This window comes from Haliaeetus leucocephalus, unplaced genomic scaffold (genome assembly GCF_000737465.1).
Source record: "Haliaeetus leucocephalus isolate CR32 unplaced genomic scaffold, Haliaeetus_leucocephalus-4.0 Scaffold1, whole genome shotgun sequence".
NCBI lineage: Eukaryota > Metazoa > Chordata > Aves > Accipitriformes > Accipitridae > Haliaeetus > Haliaeetus leucocephalus.
Window position 1 is genome coordinate 5,106,427 of NW_010972437.1, and position 20,187 is coordinate 5,126,613.

At 39.2% G+C, this 20,187-nt stretch overlaps 1 protein-coding gene across 1 annotated transcript in view; it reads left to right on the top strand.

The window, feature by feature from the left end:
- Nucleotides 1–882: 882 nt before the first annotated feature.
- The window catches only part of BMPR2 (bone morphogenetic protein receptor, type II (serine/threonine kinase)), a 105,531-nt gene continuing 86,226 nt past the window's right edge, over nt 883–20,187 (top strand). The window contains exon 1 of the mRNA XM_010564952.1: nt 883–980. Within this exon, the coding sequence (XP_010563254.1) occupies nt 905–980 (76 nt within the window). The 5' untranslated portion in view covers nt 883–904. The remainder of the gene's footprint in view (nt 981–20,187) is intronic.

The following is a 20,187-nucleotide window of genomic DNA, read 5'->3' on the forward strand; positions in this document are numbered from 1 at the left end:
GGGGGCTTGCTTGGCGCTGTGGAAAGCCGGGGAGGGTAGGCGGGGGAGGGGGGGGGGGACCGCCTTCCCCCGGCGCGGGGAAGGGCCTCCGCCGCGCTCTCGCCCGCGGAGGGGAGCCGGGTGCCTTCGCAGCTGGAGCCGCCGAGGAGGGGCCTCGCCTCCCGCCGCCCCGCGCTCCGGGCCCCACCTTTGTCGGGGTGGCCGGGGGTGGCGTCGCTTCTGTGGTGGGGGGCGGGGGGCCGGGGGTGCGCGGTGGAGCCCGCCCGGCGGGGGAGACAGATGGGCCGAGATGCAGCCGCAGCCCTCGCCGTGAGAGCAGAGGGGGTCGCGCCTCGCCGCGGAGGGACTGAGGGGATCGCCGCCGCCTTCCCGGGCGTGTGAGGCACCGAGAAGACAGAGACCTTTAACGGGATGGGACGCGGCTCTGCCGCAAGCCCGTAGAGCTTGCTCTCCGCGCCTCGGTCAGCCTACGGGGGCTGCCCTGACTGACATTGCTGTAGGCGCGGGCTCGCGTCTGGATTATGTTTCCTTCCCAACCGGGCTCTTTCTTCGATATCGTGAAGCTGCGTGGGAAATAAGCTCGGTTCCCAGCTCGGTGGGGAGCGTGCCGCCGTTCCTCGGCGGGGGGAGATGCCTCGGGGCTGGGAGGCAGAAGCAGGCGCTTCCCCAGCGTCCGCGGAGCGGTGCCGACTCCCGAGGCATGAAGGCGGGCGGGTGTAATGGAGTAAGAGCGAAGACGGCTCCTCTCATCTGCCATTTGCCTTTCCACACGGGATTGTAAACCGAGACAGTTGAGGAAGGCTGTGCGAAAGAAGGAGGAAATTCCTCTCGGCGGGGTTTTTTTCGCCTCTTTTTGTTTTTTTTTCTTCCCCTCCTTCTGCCTCGATCCTTGGCTTCCCCAGGTATGACTGCCTCACTGCAGCACCTTGTGCTGGTGCTCTTGCTCTCCAGTGCCACCCTGCTGCTCAGCACTGCGGCTGGTAAGTAGCCAGTGGGTGTAACGAACTAGCCATTTTGGCAGAGGGAAGGGGGGTGGGGTCCGCTGGTATTTGGGCACATCTGTGTCTCCTTAAAAAGTGGTGTGCATCTATTTCAGCGGCGAAGCCCGATAAAGTTTTGAAATCCCGATTCGTTAGGTTTCTCGGAGAATAAAATCTGCTTTATTGTGTAAATGAACTCGACCTGCATTCAAGACGTATGCTTTGCCTAGATCTGCATCTCTTGTCTAATAACTTAGTTCAGTTTTGGAAAAATATATAATCTTTTTGCTTTGCATACCTTGCCCTTTGTAAGGTAATGCAGGAATTTTTAATATATATTTTAATCGTTAGTAGAGCTGTGCCTGTTTTGCTGTGGGATCTTTGGGCACAGCCATTTTTAATTTTATCAGCGTCCGTGCTTTTAGGGGCCTTAAACGTGTGCTGTAGTTTTATAACAGACTTACTGTAATGTATATATTTTTTTTTTGGAGGAGAGATCTGAAGCAAAAATTTAGCTACTTCTGTTGTCACTTGTGATTATAGAACAGTAATAAAAAACACTGTTGACGAATGCTGAAAGATCTTGAAGAGTACTCTTTTTTTTTTTTTTAACAAGAAGTTGGAAGCATATATGCTAAGAGCATCCTTGTTCATATTTTTGGACACTTTAGACCTATTTTTAATTTTGCTCAGAAGCTCAGTGTCAGATATGTAGGATGTTTGGTCGTGATATTGCAAGAGAGGTGTGTGTTGGTCTGGCATCCTTTGGTTTTCTGTCATGGTGACAGATCAGCATGTTGGAGCCTTCTGAGTGTTACCCAGCTTTGTTAGGCACTAATACCAATTCTTGCAGTATGCATTTTCCAGTGCTTTTGGAAGACGCCTAGGACTTCGGTGTCTTTTTAGTAATCGGGATCCAATTTGCAGTGCTTGCTTTTTTTAGTGTTATTTTGTAATCTGATCTGTATAATTCATAAATCAATCTTTGTAAGAAAATTGCTGTATCTTGCTAAGATGACCCAACAAGCTGATGGTAGGTTCCATATTACATTTCAGTGAGGTTTTAAAATTGGATTATTTGTCAAAGTTGAAGATACTTGGTGTTATTATTAGGAAAATTCTGGAAATTATACATGTTTAGGGAGTTTCTTCATCACTCTGACTGATAGTCCCTGATTTTCTTGCTTCTGCTTTTTAAGAGGTCTCTTTTGAGAAAATATTTAAATGAAAAGATTGATGTTGCCTATATCATCCAGACCTTTGACTGCCATTATTTTAGATTGATGTCTGCAGCGTCTCTCTGTGGTAGTTTGAAGAGTGTTTTTCTTTTCTTTTTTCTTCTTTTTTTCTGGAAGAAGGGACTTCTGAAGGTCAACAGTCCTGGTATTAAGGCACATATGAATCAAGAATGCCTAGCTCTCAACTTTTCTTTCAAATATAATTTTTAAAAAACGTAGGCTTTTTTTTTCCCCATTGTGAAAACTTCAGTGGAGTTTTAATTCTTCTGCCCTGATGAGAGAGGAGGGTTACTGAACGAGCGAGTATGGATTTGAACCAGGCCAAGGGCTGGGCAGGTGCGGTACAAGCCCATTTGCATGGTTTTGCCAATTCACCTCAATACTGACCTGGCAACAGCATTCCCAGTATTTCAGTTCTGGTTTTGCCTTGTTAAAAGGGTATTAATGATGCCAGCTTGTTTGGTTGTTTTGTGAATAGGAACCTATTTTCCCATTGTGATTTATTTCTTAATTGTGAAATTTCAACAATCCACATTTTAAAAAAACCTTGGTCATAATCCTCTGTAAAAGTAATTACATGGACGATTTGAGCTTTAGTTAAAGTAACTAATGGTTGGTTTTAAGTTCACACTGCATTTCAGAAAAAAAAAAAGTGTATACATGGGGAAGCTACACTAATGTGTAATTCTGCCCTTTTATGTTCATGAAAGAGCCAACACTCTTTCTTCTCTTCCCCTCCCCCAGAGTATGAACTGTATGCTCCCATCAGAGTGAAAATGCTGCCTTTGTAGCTTTGAAAATCACTATTAATTCTTATTTCTGATTAGCAAATGGATACTATAGCTCAGCAGTGTATAGAACTGAGTGTTTCTAAATGCAAAATCATGGTGTCAGAGGGAAAGTATTTTCATAACAGATTTGTTAGTTTCTGTGTGGAGGAGGCTATCTGGACCTCCTTGGGGAGAGCTCCACAAAGACCTGGGCTTAGTATGGGCAGGAAAGGAAAGATGTGAAGATGCATAAAGGAGACAACAAAAAAAATCTTACAGTGGGGTTGTAGATGACAGTTTCACTCGTCATCTGGAATATGAATGAAGAACGAAGGTGGCTCTTCCTTCACCTTTGTAATTGAAGATATAATAAAGAACTAGCTCTAGATGCAGAATTTGCTGATTACTAGGGGGGAAATACTACCGGCTTCCTCCATAAAATCCAGTTCTGCACAGGTGTCTGGTAAATTTGTATTTAAATCATATATTAGTCCTTGTAAAGACAAATGCTACAGTAAGGGCATTTTATGGATACTAGTCTTAGGTAAAAATTTGAGAGGTTTAAGAAGTTATATTGGAAAAAAATGGTTTGTGCCATTTTGATCTTTATTTCTGAAATGACTTGAAATACTTCTTTCTAAATCTTTTGTTTAGAACTATGAGACATATTTATATGCCCTTATATTTTAGATGATTTGGATGTGTTAATTGTGAGGGTTGTGCCTGAAGAGGTGGTTGGTGAACCTTTGAGCTGTTCCCCAATATTGCTAAAGAATTTTATTTGGGTGTTCACATGGACTTGATATTAAAGATACAATCTTTCCTCATTTCACTTGCTTGCTGTCTGTGATGTGCAATACTAAACCACTCTTCGTTCTTTATACATATCCAGGGTAGACAGCATTCCATTGTCTAATGTGTAAATTATTTGTGCAAAGTATGAGGTGAAAATTAAAGCAAACAGAATATCCTTTTATCTTTGGGAATCTTTCCATGAGTATGTATCTATGCGTTTCAACAGGGCTGCAAAATTTTCAGTGTGAATGGAATTGGATAGAGATTGAAGTATTTTTTTTAATGATCATTTTAATTATTAATTAAAATGAGTGAACTGAAGCATCTTTATCCAATTCTGTCTTGCCTGTTAAAGTTACTTTAGTGTCTAAACATAATTTATTTGAAATATCAATTGTTTGATATGAGGAAGAGCCTCCTTTGGCTATTCAACTCAGTTCTTCTAATTCAGCGTAGTAACTGACTCTATGTATCTTGCATATTAAACAGGTTTTTTTAAACCTATCTGCACCCCAATGTCTACTTCTTTACTTGAGCTATACCCGTTGTTTATGGCTCATTCAGATGTGATCTAAAAATTAAATTTATTTTTCTGTTTGGCTTGGGAGCTGTCTCAGAAATATTAGCCTAGCAGATGGAAACAGACTGTTTGCTTGAGGGGCATGACTGGTACGCTTGATGGATGACTACATGTACAAGTGTAGTGTGTATGCCAGACTAGGGCTTCATTAACTGTCTAGTTGTGTAAAGAAATAGTGTAGCTGTGAAAGCTCAGGATGCTGCACTGAGCCATTCACCCTGCTGAGAAAAGCCTTTCTTCCATTAGGTAGATCAGCCTGTATGAACCTCTGTGATATCTCATATAAGCTGCTTCCAGTTTCCAAGTGAACTTCAGTACTTCTGTACCGCACTGGGCAGTGTAGGCATAGCCTGTGAGGAAATGGAAGCTGCACTCATCTGATGGCCAAGGAGCCCAAATTTCAAGCCCTGAGACATTACACAGATACCTTGCTTCAGTATGAATAGTTCTACCCTCAAAGGAACCACATGTAAAAGGTTGGCTAGATTCTCTGCCTATCCTTCGCTGATGAAGGAAGGCAAACCTCACTTCACCCTGGACAAAGAGGGAAGCATAACTGTATTTCTTGTAATTATTCTTATGGTGAACTGTATATAAAGTGGTTGTTTTGATGACACCTCTCTAGCACATATTACGAACTTCTCTAAAAAAATAATTTCTTTGTTGACTTTTACATTATTGTCCCCCCTGCCTTTTTATATTCCATTATTTCTCAGTACCCTGTATAGTCAGTGGCATTGTTTCCTTGGCAGATACCACCTTCCTCTGCCTTTCTGACCAGAGGGATGAGAAAGTTGGTATGTTAGGTTCTTCAGAAATGTTTTATTCCTCACAATGGAGTGCATGGCTTACTGTCACTAGAGTATATTGTGTTTGGACTCAGTCTGTCTGCTCCATGAGCATGTGCTGTCATTTTCTGAGCAGAATCTAGCTTTACCAGCCAGGGCTGTGTGTAAGCGGTGTATAAAGTTTCATTCAGAACAAAATGTTTATGCCCTGAATAAAGCAGGCTTGGTGATGCTTTATGTTGGGTAGGACAGGAATCTGTCCATAGCTTACAGGCAGTTTTAAGTATTAATTTTATTAAGCCTATAGACTTAGTGGAACTGCTCACTGCTTGAATTTGAATTTAAAAATAAGTGAAATAGAAGAACTGTTCTCCAAAACACCGTCATTTCAGTACTCAAACTGATTTTCTGTGGGTTGTTTGTTTTGTTGTTTTTTTTTTCTTCTTTTTTTTTTCCTTTCTTTGAAAGTTAAGTTCACAGAAGTGTAAGGCTGGAAGTGAATTCTGTTTCCTCCATGGTCTGGTTGCATAAGTACAGATAACAGTGTTTGTCTAACATCTCTAAAATCTCCAGTGAAGAGGGATTTCACAGCCTGTCTAGGTAGCCTGTCCTGTTACAGGGCTTAATTATCATGTTTTTCATAATGCAACAGGAGCAGTTTTTTCCCCTTCTGTTCTAATGCAAGATTGTTTAAGATATGCCTTGATTAATATGTGGCAATACATCTGAGCATACAGCGTGGAGTACACACACAGGAACATCTTTGCCAGGGAACATCAGTCTTGGTAAGTTCATATGTTGACGCTTAGTGTCCCAACCTTGGCTACGGTAATTTGCCACGGGAAGCTTGAGTTGACTATCAGTGTTTTAAAATGAAGTTTTTGCAATTTTAAAAAACTGCTTTTGAAAACTTAGGTTCTTCCTAAAACTTCCATTTCTGATGGTGCCCTCCTGACTCAAGGGGTGTCTGTTAATTGCAGAGCTGGGCTGAGTAGCAGGAGTGGAATCTGATAGGAGAGGTCAGTCTGGGTCTGTGACCAGGACGAAGAAAGGCTAGCAGGACAGGAGAGATTTGAAAGGATCAAGGATTCGGTCTGGTTTGCAGTGGAATGAGAACCAAGGCATATTAGACAGTGAGACAGAGATGGTGTCTTACATTTGTCAGACTTGTTTGGAGAAGGAGTGCCTGCACTTGTGTGGCGGGATGAAGTTTTTGTGCTGGGGGAGATAAAGAAAGCGTAGTTACAGGTAGCAGTTTTGAAGATATCTGTTCTCTCTTGTAAGAATGAATGAGAGACCTAGTCATTTAGATAATGCCTTTACCCTCCTCCCTTTCCTTCAGTCTCGTAAGTTTGGAAACCACAAGGGTTTTGGGTGGTGATGGCGTTTTATCCCAAGTCATTGGGGTGTGTCAGTTTTGTCAATTGCCTTCTTGGATTTGCATCAAGTAATGTTTTTTGGTTTGAAATCTAAAGGTGTCTACCTTCTGCATTGCTGAGTATATTGTATTTTCTCTTTTGTTTCTTATTTCTGAGAGAAAAGGGAGGGAAAAATAGGCACGATGGACACAGAAGACAGTCATTGCCATCTGCGAACCCTTCCATCTCCACCATTAACTTCTGAATCTGATGGCCAATTTCAACCATATGTGAAAGATGCTAAAAGTCTCAAGGGATTAATTTGTTACTGTTTTCATGAAAATTAGGAACAGAATAGAGGAGACAATTCCTAGGCAGAGCTTTCCCAAGGGGAAAGGAGAGCAGAACTCAGCCCATGTAATTCTCTTTGCTTAAAACTGTCTGCCTAGTCAGTGCAGAAATGCTGGCAAGCGTGTTGGTGCATACACCTTTCTGGACTAAGTACAGTATATTTTGTCTTCTGTTAACTCAGCAGGGAGAACTGGGGATCCCTTTTGTGGGAGCGGTGGGAGTTCAGTAAGAAGTGTGGGAGAAAGGGCATGTTTATAGGCAATTAGTCTGCTGCTTGTGGAACAACTTGTGTTTAACCTGAGACAATGCAGTAGGCAATTTTTTTAACTGAACTTCCAAAACAATGCCCAAATCACTTTACTGAATGGCTAGCATCCATTTACGACTTCACAGTGTGTATGAGTAACTTGCAGTTTATGGTATGCATTGTTTTTCACACTTTCAAAACTGGATTTAATTGACTGTCCTGTGTATACACTTAGCTTTAGTTCAGATATCCCACACATTAAACTTCCTTATGATCTTTTTTTCAATGGTTCTGTAACTTAGCCTTTCCTGTGGTCCCTTCGAATGTTTCTGTTACGTATTATACTTGCTTAAACCTGTGAAGTGCATGAAAAACAGTTTTATTATTTGTGTTAAGCCAGAGTAATGGAAAGGCATGTACTGTCTGTCACCTTCTGGGTTGGAGTAAATGGCAGAAAATGGCACAGCTAGTGGTATAGTGAACCTCTGAGCTGCTGTACTGACTTATTACTGGCAAGTGGGCTAGGTAATGCTAGCAGTGGTACACAGCAGCTCTTGCTATTATGTTTAGCCAAAAGCTGATAATACATTTATGCTCCTTGTTCTACTATGTATACTTTTTCTATTTTGAGTTGTAAGCAGAATGGGTGTAAGAAAGTATGGGTAAGAGGCTTTTTTTTTTTTTTTTTTGAGATGACTGAAAGTATAATTGTAGGTCGTGTATGCTAATTGGGCTCCTTAATTTATACATTAGAGAATGCAGCACTTAATACCAAAGTATTGGGCGTTGGCAGTGTCATCTCTCAAGCTGATCATACTTGGCATGAAGTACATTTCCCTCTGCATAAGTCACAAAGGTCAGGTTTACCTGGTGTGAGAAGCTTTAACATAGTTCAGTGACAAGAATGACTGTGTAAACATGCTCTGCTGCTCTTGCTTTTGCCTTATCAGACTTAGTTGGTTTGGCTTGGTTTCTGTTAAAAATAAAAAAATTTCTTTCTGCAACCAAAGCAGCATGGGTACAGAAACTTGGAACAAAATTTCTGACCATCCATCTTAGAGAATCTTAATTAGGCTTTCCAAGAATTTAAGCTAATCCACAATCCTTTGCCATTCTGAAATTTGTTAGACTTGTCAAACATGTATCAGGAAAAATAATGGGTCATGTTACTCTTCAAGCTATTTTCTATAGCAATGATTGTATTAAAGGGGTATGTTTAGTTGTCCATTTCTAAAAAGTGTTTTGCTTATGTTGGTGATGGAGTGGTTCTGTTGTAGTTAGTTTGTTGCTGAACCTACTTGAAAATTAATCCTTCCTTCTGGTGCTATCCTTCAGTCAGTAAAGCTGGTTTAGTTGGGCAGCTTTGTGTCCCTATATCTTCCAAGTTGCAAAAATATTGATGCGGACATAATATACACTGTAGATATGTGCTAGTGTGCTGTGAACTTTGCCAGTCCTTTTATTTGTTTAAAACCTAAAAACCAGAAGTTATTTTTCTGTATTTATTTGCAGACAAGGGACCTTCTTAGCTGAAGATTAGGTTTTCTTATGATTACCGGTTCTTAAGTATAAATTTTTATTATATTCAGCTGTCTGAGATATGAATGATAGGTAGAGCCAATATAGTAAGCTGAAGAAAACTAAGATTGTAGTAGGAAAATTGTAGCACGTATCTTTTTAGTTAGACTGTGGCACCACCATATGTATGCAAAGCAGGCACTTAGGCCAAGAACAATCTTTCTATATTAAAATAATTTCAGTTGCAATCAGAGAGGGCTAAAAGGAACCCTGTAATGAAGTTCGTCTGGATGCCACCACGGTGTCGGTTTCCTACGTTTGCATGTTTAAGGTTCTTTTCCTTTACTTCTAGCTGTAATGTCCCTGGCCAGGGAGCTGTAGCTGGAGCAGTTGCCATGATGGAAATAGCCCCACACAGGCCTGGGCTCTGCCAGCTGTAACAGGAGACAAGCGCTGGGTCAGGGCGCACGCTCCTGTCTCGCAGGGCTTGCTGCTGGTATTTGAGTAGGACTCGGCTGAGAAGTGGAAGAACTTGTTCCAGCGTTCTGTGCTATTCTTACTCTGCTTTGCAGGCTGGGATGAATGACTCCGTGAATCTAAATGAGTGAAAAAAAGACGTGGAAACAGTAGGGTAAATAATTTCTCATGCCCACTGCCGCAGTATTTGGATCTCTCTGTAAACTTTTTTGTATAGAACATGCAAATCCCTGATTCTAGTGTGTATTGCATAGGTACAGTGAAGATGACTTGTAATACATGTATGTGTGTGTGTGTCTGTATGTGTATATATCTTTACGTACTCAGTATGTTACCAACATTCAAGCATACCAATCTGCTTCACTGCTAAAACCTAATATTTTAATATTAGCAAATTAGCTGTTTGCTTGGTGTTCTTGATTTCCAAAAAGTCCTTCTAAACAGCTTATTTTGTGTGACTGGTAAACTTTACACTTATTAATTACATCCAGATTCTACCAGGACCTGTTAAATAATTTCTCTTTTAGTCATACTAAGATGACTCTGGCCTAATTAAATTTTAGTTAAATTTAGTCTATAGTAGTTAATGCTGTTGCAGCAGAACACAATTATTTGGCCACAGTTGTTTAACATAGTTTTAGCTAAGAATTTAGTAAATATTTTTTCCTGAATTTTTCAGTACAAACTTAGATATCTTAAATGGCAAATAGAGACTTTCTTTGCTTTTATTGTTTCCTGTCAGAGAAGTAGTACCATTAATGAAGCTGTCAGCAAATTTAGCTTCCCTTATTTTAAGAAGTAGTGGAATAGAATGTTTGTGTGCAAAACAAATAAACCCCTGACTATTATTTTAGTAATTTGTATGCAGACTGTATAATGCTACTTAAAATTGAAGATGTGGCCTTTGGGCGCAGGAATATGCAGTCCAAATATGACACAATGTAGTAAATGAATTTAAAAAATGGGGAGAAGGTGTGTAAAATAAGGAAGACTAGTGATACAATAATAATATAATAACTCAAACAACTTCATGGTTTCACTTTGAGAATGCAAGAATATTTTTCTTTTCCCTTTCCCATGTGCAGGGAAAAAAAGCAGTGAGGCCCTAAGACGCCTGAATAATAAGTAGTGCCATAATATATGAGACTGGCAAGCATATTCTGAGGAAGCCTAGAGGCGTTTAAGAGGGAATGTAGTAAAAGGGAGGTTGAATTGGGTCCTGCTGAGGAATGGAAGAGTTAAATGTGAAAGCAACTATTCAGATAAGGTACTTTGAAGCAGTCACCAAAACAAGTCCTTCAACTTCAAGCAAGTGAGGTTCTGCAAAAGGAGGCAGATATTGTCAGAGTGATATCATGGACAGCAACTTGATTTTCTCGACTGGTTTTGGAAGGGTGGCAGAAGGGTTAGTAACAAAAGAGCTGAGCTGAGAACATAATAAGGCATGCAGAGGAATAAAGAATGGGCTTTTAACGTGGTGTAAACAAAACTGTGAATGGAGTTGGTGTTCCAATAACAAGGGAAGAAGATAGGCGGAAAAAGTCAAAAAGCTCCACAGTTAATTAAGGTTCTCATTAAAAATTGGGCGACCAATTGGGAAGAATTGTGAATTGTGTGTAGCACACAGGGCAGTGTGTGTTGCACTCTTACTCCTGTATGTCCTTTTACAGAAGGAAGCTTGCACTAGCTGAGTGAGAAAGCACCTGGAATTGCCAGTAAGTCCAGAATATGTCCCCCAGAATTGTGTCTGAACTGTGCTGTGTGTAGCCAGTACCCATCAAAATAGTAGCAATGGGTTTTTGTTTGAACTGGTAGGAGTGTAAAGGAACAGATGAAAACTAAAATTTTAACTTTTAAAAAACGTTTTTATGTGGCAATAGTGCAGAACTTTACTGAGCATATTTTTATACAAAGAACCTGAATAATCCACAGTTGTACTAAGGGAAGTGAGAATTTGCATAGAATCTCAATCCTTTTTATGACTTTACCTCCTTGCATTTGGTTAGGATTAATCTTCCATAAAATTGTTGTTAAATATTTGTGAAAATCAGTGCAGTGTCTTAAGTAATGCTTAATTTAAACAATTGAATGGCTGTGGAGTTTTACAAATAGTACCTATGTTTTAATGTTGCTTTACTACCAACAAGACAAGATATGGCTCCTCGTTGGTGGCAGGTTTCATATATTTGTCGTGCATATGGTATCTTTTCTGCCAACTTCAAATCTTAAAATGTACTTAAATCCATAGTTTTCAGACACGAGGATTCGATGTATATTTAATGACGCTGTTATATATCACTTCCAGTCTTCTGCAATACGTTCATGCATATAATGCAAAATAAAAACCAAGCAAAAGATGTCAATAGCCTTTAGCCAGGCTTCTAATTGAAGTTAATCAAGATAATTCTAAATACTGAACTTCTTACTGTATCAGTTAACTTGTCTTCTGTATCTGATTACTGAGGGGAAAATGAAAATTTATGTGAATGTTCTGCATTTAAATGGAAATTTAAGTAAGTCACTTTTCCTTTTCTGTGCTGACGTGATGCCAGTTATGAGCCTCTCAACATTGCTTTTTTCACGTATTTTTGTGTTCATGCTATAAGCTTAAAACCAGAATCACTTTGGGACAATGAAGTTCAGTGCAGTTATATTCTGTTTTCAGATGCTTATTATACAAGATGCTGGTGTAATCCCCCCCAGCCTTTTTAGTATTCCAATGTTCTGAATACTTTATTAATTTGAAAAATGTACAGATTTACAGTTAATTCTTTGAACTTGACAGAGATTTTGGAGATCAGGCATTTTAGTGAGGAAACACTGAGAAGTAAGCCTATTGCAATATCCTTGCTTCTCCAGATAAAACTAGACATCCTGGCTGGATGTTTTTCAGTGTTATTACAGGACAACGTATTTGTATCTTAATTCTTTCCCTAGATTTGCCCACCCTTGTCTGCCCTTGGTTTTTTTCTTTTTAGGATGGTTAGAATAAGCATGTAATCAATTTACCTTTATGTTACTGACATGTGCTTTCAACATATAATTGCAACTAAATAGTTTAAAATAATCTAGGAATGCCACATACAAAGAGTTATTACTTTTAGCTGAAATATATAATAACAAATGAGGATGACGTGTGTGATGGAATCTCATAGTAAATTCCTTTGTGGCAATTACATAAAGCGGTTAGTTTCAGTGCTTAATTGATAACACTGGGGCTTGCTTCACTTCCATGAAGTGTGGGAATAGGAGGTGCAGAGGTAACTGCATTCCATCAAGTTTCAGTCTAGACAGAGCATCATTCATCCTGTAACAAACAAGGAGGGCTCATCACCTTCTTAAAAGTGACCTTGCAGCTAAAGCATGTGCTGTGGTGGGCACACAGAAAGGCAAGTCAAGAGCTCCGTGTGATCACCGGCAATACTCTTCCTAGAGTTAAGGGTCTTGACTTGAAAGGATGCTGCCTGGATTACAGAATGTTGGTTTCTTCTCATTTCATAGGGGTGGTGCTTTTTGAAAGATGGTTTAATGAAGTGCTGGACAGTTAATTACATTAGACTGAAGGAAAAGCTTGTTATCTAGTTGAGGTGGGAGGAAGTTTGAAGTACACTTTTATTGCAAAAAGTATTAATAAATGCTATCAGAGACTCATCTCCCTCCTGTAATTGAGGAGTAGTAGAGTGGGCTTTGACTTTTTCAAACCAGGTTTCCAAGGAAAGGGCTGCTTTTCTTTTTTCCTCTTTTCTTTTTTCCTCTGTAGAGGGCATGTGTCTACTTCTAAGGCATATAAAAATTCAAAGGTAAAATGTGATGTAGCACAAGTTGAGCCCAGTTTAATTAGTTCTGGTGGATTTGTTAGCTTGATTTCTACGTAGACACTACCAGAATTGGTTGGGGAGGACTGCTGAGGGGAAAGATGGTGGAGCTATTAAGGAAAGCGTGGAAAGGTATTTTCAAGTTTTCTTGGTGATCTGAGGACAAACAGTGAGTAGCAGATGCCCCTGATAGCATAAGAGGCACAAGCAGTGAGATACACCTTGACAGCTTGAGGATAAATGTTAGGAACTCATGAGCAAAGAGATGCAAGGGAACATGATCGGTTCAGATAGAAACTAAATAGTTTGCCAACTGCTTTGCTTTGATTGCCTCTGTGCGTGCTCCTAACCTGCAGTAAGTGTAAGATGGCTCTTGGAAGGAAGTTGTGAGCATCCACATGCAAAGTTGCTGCAGGGTAAAGTAACTAAATTCCCACTGTAATTTTGTATTTTATCTTATCTGGCTTTGTGGACATCATTGCTTCTCCCTCGCCAATTGTTCTGCTTGAGTAGGAGATGATAATCCTTCCTCAGTTTAAGATGCAAGTGGAGCACTTAAAGAAGGGAAGCTGCAAATGTTGTATTTAGCAGAGGATGAGCATAATTCTATAGTTTTGTTTTCACCAGCAAAAGTCACCTAAAAAGTTACCTAAAAGCAGAACGTTGAAAACAAACATGAAATCAGTCATATAAAACAAAAAAAGTCATTATTATGACTGTCTGTCTGACCTTAATTCAGCTGCTTTGTACATAATTATGACAGTTTTTATAAAGTATTTTTCTCTGCAGGATCTCTGCCTCATTTGATGGAAGATGGAGTAATTTCAAGTTCTTGCAGAGAATAGACTTTGGCAGTTGCAGACCTTCCTGCTTCTCTCTTCCCCTTGGATGCTATATCCCCCAATTTGGAGGTGGTTCTTCAAGTGTGCTTTCTTGATGCTCTCTCTTTTTCATTTTCACTTATTCCCCTTTTTTCAGTTATTTTAAAAAGGCATTTTTATTTCAAGTTGAACAATGCTGTTTTATGCATTTCTTTGCTTTAATGAAAAGAAATGAGTTGTGTCATGTATCTAAAAAGAGATCTTTGATAAGTGTTCAGATCAACTGGGATGCATAAAGGAAGTGCAAAAGACTGAACTTTATTCTTCCCTAAAGGAATGCTTAGCTTTCCTGACTCTTCTGGTATGCTTTCTAAAAGTGGAGCTCTTTTGTTTTTTTACTTTTTTTGTCTTGCAGAACACAAACTCTGAGAATCTTGACTGACAGATGACAGATCCTCTGTGAATGTATAATTTGTTCTGGGGCAAATGCAGTGGGGTGAGATTAGAGGCAGTATAGGACAGTCATTGCCTACATAAACTTGGCTCAGTATAGCCCATGAGAGGTGGCTCATCTACTACTTTTAAACACGCATGAGCTTGAGTGAGTAATTAAGGAAGTGATTTCAGATATATATTTAAATAATGCTTTTGGAAGGATTATATGAAGCTTTGGTTAGGATTTGGGGAGGGGGGCAGTTAGGGTAAAATTGCATAAAGGGCTATTCTAGTCCTTGGGGAATATACAGGTTCCAAGCCACATATTTCCAAACTATTTCTCCTATAGTGCATTTTATTAGAGGGTTCCAGGACTTTTGAAAGGCAAGCTGGTAATATATTTTTTCACTATGTGTAGAAGAAAACCAAAAATTATTCTCAATGTTGTCAACTACTGCATGGCAGGGGAGGGAGGGTGTGACAGTTCAAAAAGAAAGTCATCATGCTCTCTTGGAGATCTATATCTAGTCATTAGTGTGGTAGCGGATACCTTTCCTTGTAGTTTTGCTAGCAGTTTGAATTCTTGTCTTTGTTTTTAGAGTTGTATTGTGCAAGACTGATGAGATCAGGCTTTGGAAGTTAGCTTAGCACCACTGTAGCCTTTGCTTGCTCTGCCCTTCCTATCCTTCCGGTTTTTATTCACCAAATGTATACAAATGTGAATACAAAGACTGTCCTCATCTCAAATGTCTCCGTTTGAGGAAGAAGATAAGAGTTCTTCTCTCCTGTCCCATACCTGGCATATGGTAGCATTTATCCAGTTCCATTAAGGAGTGCAGAAGACTTGTTTTAGCATATGATAATAAACCTCTCATAGCTTTAAAATAAACAGAATTAAACTAGAGTCAGAGTTAGCTAGGTCTTTAGCAGTGATAGTCCTAGATAGAAGCTCTTAAATTCCTCTTTAATGATCCACCTAATATTTGCTTTTGGTCATTAGGAGCTGACAAATCATACAGTGCTGTTGGTCTCTACAGATTCCTGTGCTTGAGTTAAATTGTCTCAACTGCAAATGATCACACCAAGTACTGGTGCTTAAGCAGCACAGTCAAAATACATTTGTGTGAGAGCTGCATCCCCTTTGCACTTACTAGTGGGAGCACCAGCAGCATTAAACACCAGCAGCTTAAATCTGGATCCCCTGCCTGGCCTGCTGGTTCATGTTCAGCGCCTTACCTAATTCAGGCTTGCTATTTTTGTGTGGAACAGAAATAGATGCATTCAAAGGTAAAGTTGCCTGCTGCCCTTCAGGGCAGAAGTTGGTTTGGAAGCAGTATTCGGCTTTTGCTTTGAACCTGTGACAGTATTGAAGACAGTGCATTGTTGCAAGCTGCAAGCTCACATATTTTGTAAAAGCAGCTGAGGGAAAAGGAAATAGTAGTTATGGCTACATAAGATGAAGAAAGGAAATGGGAGCCTCCCTCAAGTGCAGCCACTAAGCAAGATAGTTAAAAATAGCTGCTTTTCCCCTCTAAGCAATTGTCTAAGTTGCCATAAATGTTGTTGGGAGCTGGAGACAAGTCTCATTCCCTGGATTTTCTGTTCTGAGACACCAGTTGTGTTTTGAGAACTTGTGCTGCGTACACCACTGATTATTGCAGTACAGATGTTTAAAAGGAAAAAAAGAAAAAACCAAAACATTGAGGCCTAACTGTGATTGTAATGAGAAAAAGCATCAGAGTACTTAAAACTATATAGACAATGGATGGAAGGAGGACCATAGTGAGATGAAGTATCTCACTGTTGCTTAGCATGCCACCAGCAAAGAGGAACAGATATCTGGTTTGCTGGCTTCCGTCCATTGTTGTCCACTTCACCGTTTTGGGCTTCTTTCATTACGATCCCAAGCTGATGTTTTTTTGAGACATCTCATAATTGAAAGCTGGTTGTGAAAGCAATGTACTTATTAAAACTACAGTTACAGAGGAAAGTTGTGAAAGGTGGTGATTTTATTTCAAAACATACAACTATTAGATACCATATTTTTAATGAAATTTTGTTTTCAGAAGGTTTAGAAATGCATTTATTAATTTCTTACCGCTGTTAACTGCTCTGTTTCAATTCTATACCAGTAGTTTAAAAGAAAAAACATTTTAATTTGAAATATATTTTGGAGTGTTTTATCTTACTGCTGTTTGAATTCTGCTTAGTTAAACTGATTTTTTTTATAATCATTCCTGACCTCTCAATTTCTTCAACTTGTTACCCCAAGGAGGCCACAGATTCCAAATAGCTGTTGTTTTGTATCATCCACTCATTCTCTTTGTCTGTTTGAGCTGCTCCTGTGAAGTTTAATAAACAGCTAAGAGAGCTGAACAAATGACTAAATAGGTTTTTTGGTAGTGTGTACAATTGCCCAAGTATGTGAATATATTTTAATGATTCAGCAAAAATGTGGTGCTTATTTGGTAGGCACATAGTGGATGTTCCTTATTTTAGATGAAAGTGAATTTTTAATCTTTAGCTGTATCTATATCTAAAGTAGCAAATCCAGGTGTCTCTGACATGCTTTCACTGCATTTCTTAGAAGCAGCAGTAAACTATAACATTCCCTATGTAACCTTTTTTTTTCTTTTCTTTCTACAGTGAGTATCCTTGGTTTTTTTATTGCAAGAAAAAACAAAGTGTAGAGACATGAACACATTGCTGAAATTTCATTACTCTTATTTCCTTTTTTCATCTTTGTGTATTTCCTTTGTGTTTTTTCACTTTTTTTCTCTCTTCTGTCAAATGTTCTCCAAGTGCCTGTTCTGCCTGTGTAGGAGAAAGAAGAGGTAATTTGAGACTTACCATTATCCAATTATGTTGCGGGAATGTTTTGGTGTCTAATACTAATATATGTAAAATTACTCTGAGCCCTGCTTTCCCTGTAGATTTTAAGAAACTCCTAGACACAAAGGACATTTGAACGAGCACATGAAACCCTAAGAGTGTTTTCTGTTAACCTTTTCTGAAGCTGTTAATTTTTCATACCTCATGTAGTAAGTTTAGTGTGAGGGAATCCAGTGGGCTACTATCTGAGAATAAAAGTGGATTTACTCAGATATTGCCAATTTCTCAGCACAGTTTGGTGAATTTTAAGCTATACATACTATGACAAAACTTTAAGGTAGTTGCAGCTATTTTTTTCTTGTAACCAACTGATTTCCATTCCTTTCCTATTTGTAACAGCTGTTACTTTTGCTAATGGTGAGCCTTGTAAATTTTCTTCAGGCTTGTTCTGTGAGAGAGAGCAGGATGATTATGGTCTTAAAATTAGTGACTTTGGAATTAGGAGACAACATTTTAGGTCATCTTTGGGCAGTTGGAACTTCTAGCATTCAAGTTCAAAAAATGAGGATGTAGTGTTATTAAATTCCTGAACTAAAATACGCTAGTTGCCAAACCTTACACTGTTGCTGTGCTAAAACCATAATGAATGGACCGTGAACATTGACCTATAGTTTCTTTACTGGGGGAGAAAGATGCTAACTAGGTGCGGATTTCAAACTGTATTAATGAAAAAGTACAGTAGAATTAAAAGTGTTGAAATCTGTTGTGTCATGCAGATGAATAGTGGATGAAAATAGAAGAAGGTATGCTATAGTATAGGTTCGTAGATGAAAAGATAAGAGATCCGTAAGAGAAAAGGTTATTTCAATAATTTACTGCTTTGGAAGCACAAGAAATGCTAGTGAGGTGCAAGAATGCTGATAATATAATTGGAGATAAACTTTTTTCCTTCCTAATTTTCCTCTGAGGCTGAATGGCTGAAGCTTTAGGCACTAGACTGGTGTGAAGAATGAATCCTTCTCACAAGAGCATATGTAATAAAGACCTCTTTAAGCATATGAAAAAAAATACTAAATTTCAGTTAGTCACTGGAAGAGGTTGGACAGAGAGGAATTGTTTCCTGCTTAAAGTCTTTGTAGATTTTGTAGTAAATCTAATTAGTTGACTTCTGATATTAGCCTGACACATGCACACAGTTTGTGTGTAATTACCTGTCTGCCATAATATGAAAACGTTCCTTCTCTCAGCTCTGTTTCCCTTGTATGTAGTTTTGTTTGCTACCAAACAGAAGAATCTGCAGTGAACCAATTAATTAAAAATACATTGTATCTTAACATTTTTGTTTGTTGATGTAATTCTCTAAATACTACTGAATACAAATATAAGCTGGCTGTTGAAGTAGCTGAATTGTGTCTTAAAACCAGACATTTGAAGCATTTGAATCTCTCTGTTCAGTTAAATATTAGAACTACACATCGTCCTTTCTCATGTGAAAAATAAAGCCTTGCCAGGGATGGGCACTTTCTTTAATGAAACATCTATAAGCTTTTATTTTCTTTAAAGCAAATATTTCCTGCTACTGCTATCCTCATGAATGCTAAAGAATAATAGAATTCTTAGTCTGTGTTATTCTGAGTGCCAGATAACAAGCAGGGAATATATTCTGGTGAGATAGGGCTGTGTTATCTACTCATTTTTCTGATGACGAATTGAGGCACAAAGAGTGGCTTGCTTCAAATCGTCTTTGGTTGAATACTGCTTGAGTTCAGCACTTGTAGGCTTGTCCTGTAGCTACTGGATAATTCTAGTATCCTCAGTTCTGCCCAAATGATTTCTTCCTATGGGATAAGACGTTATTTTAGTTTCAATTTGGAAATTGTTGCTTGTCTTGTTGCGAGATTTTTGTTTCCATAAATGTGCACTGCTAGAAACTTTAGTCTGTATATGTTTGCAAAGACTTTCTCCCCTGAAGTGTTACACCTTCTTCTGTAATGCTGATTCTTCTTACACCACATTTCATATCTTATCAGTGTCTTTTTGGATGAATTAGAGGAGCATTTAATGATGTTCTTAAAATTTTGAGATTTAACTCCAGTGATTACCAGGAAAGAGACTACAAAGAGTCCTAAGGAAGAAGAGAGAAGACTGAAAAATCAGTCTTACAGGCTGTCTTGCATCCAGATACCCTGGTGAGATCTGCCTGCAATAAGGATATGGAAGCAATTAAAGAAAAAAAAGAAGGAAAAAAACCCCAATGCCAAACCCAAAACTTTATATATTGAAAACAAGATGTCATTTAAAAAATCTCTTGCTGTGTACTTTGAACCTAACAGTTTACTTCCTACTGTTTCTTACTACAATAATATTTTTTTTTTCCTAAGCACAACATTGTCACCAGAATCAGAATAAATGCCAGGTACCTAGAGGGTGAGAAAGAAGCTGGGGGTGGGGGGAAGCTGCATCTGCAAGACAGTTGCTCTTTATTGGAGACTGTAAGCATTTCCAGTCTCTTTTCTCTGTTTCAGTTGCATCTTCTCCCTGGCTTTTGATCTTTTCATTTGGTTTTGACCTCCTTTGTGTTTGTCTACTTCTCTGAGCGGTGGCACCACTGCTGCTTTATCCACTGGCCTGTGTTGTGTCTTCTCTCTGCTTTTCACATGTTAGCATTCTTAGTATTTTGGTTTCTTCCTATTTTGTGTGCTTCCCTGGCAAGAGCAAGGAGCTTAGGATAGAGTTGTGCTTTTAGTTCCAGTTTTCCAGAGTAGGTTCTTGGCTGCTGGAGGAGGAACTGAAGGTAAGTTCACCTCAGCTTGTTCGTAAAGCAGCTGAGCATATTTTTACCTGCCTGTGGAAGCAGCATGTGCAACAATCCAATGTCCTAGAGAGACTGTAGAGCATGTCCAGTGCTGCTGGTCTGTGAAAAACTGAGTTTCCAAACTAACAACCTCTTCTGAAGTTTTTCAGAGGCCTATAATTTTGGTACTTTGTCAAGAAAATGAGCAATCCTCCCTCTATTCCCCTTCCACCCCCCGCCCCTCCCCCAATAAAAAAAAGAGCTAGCCGCAAACCAACCAAAAGCCACACCCTTGGTATGACGCAGCCTGTCTGCCACATCTTAAATTCAGCTTCTTCCAGTTTTAGGATTTGTCAACAGAATACTTTCAAAAAGTATTTTAATATGG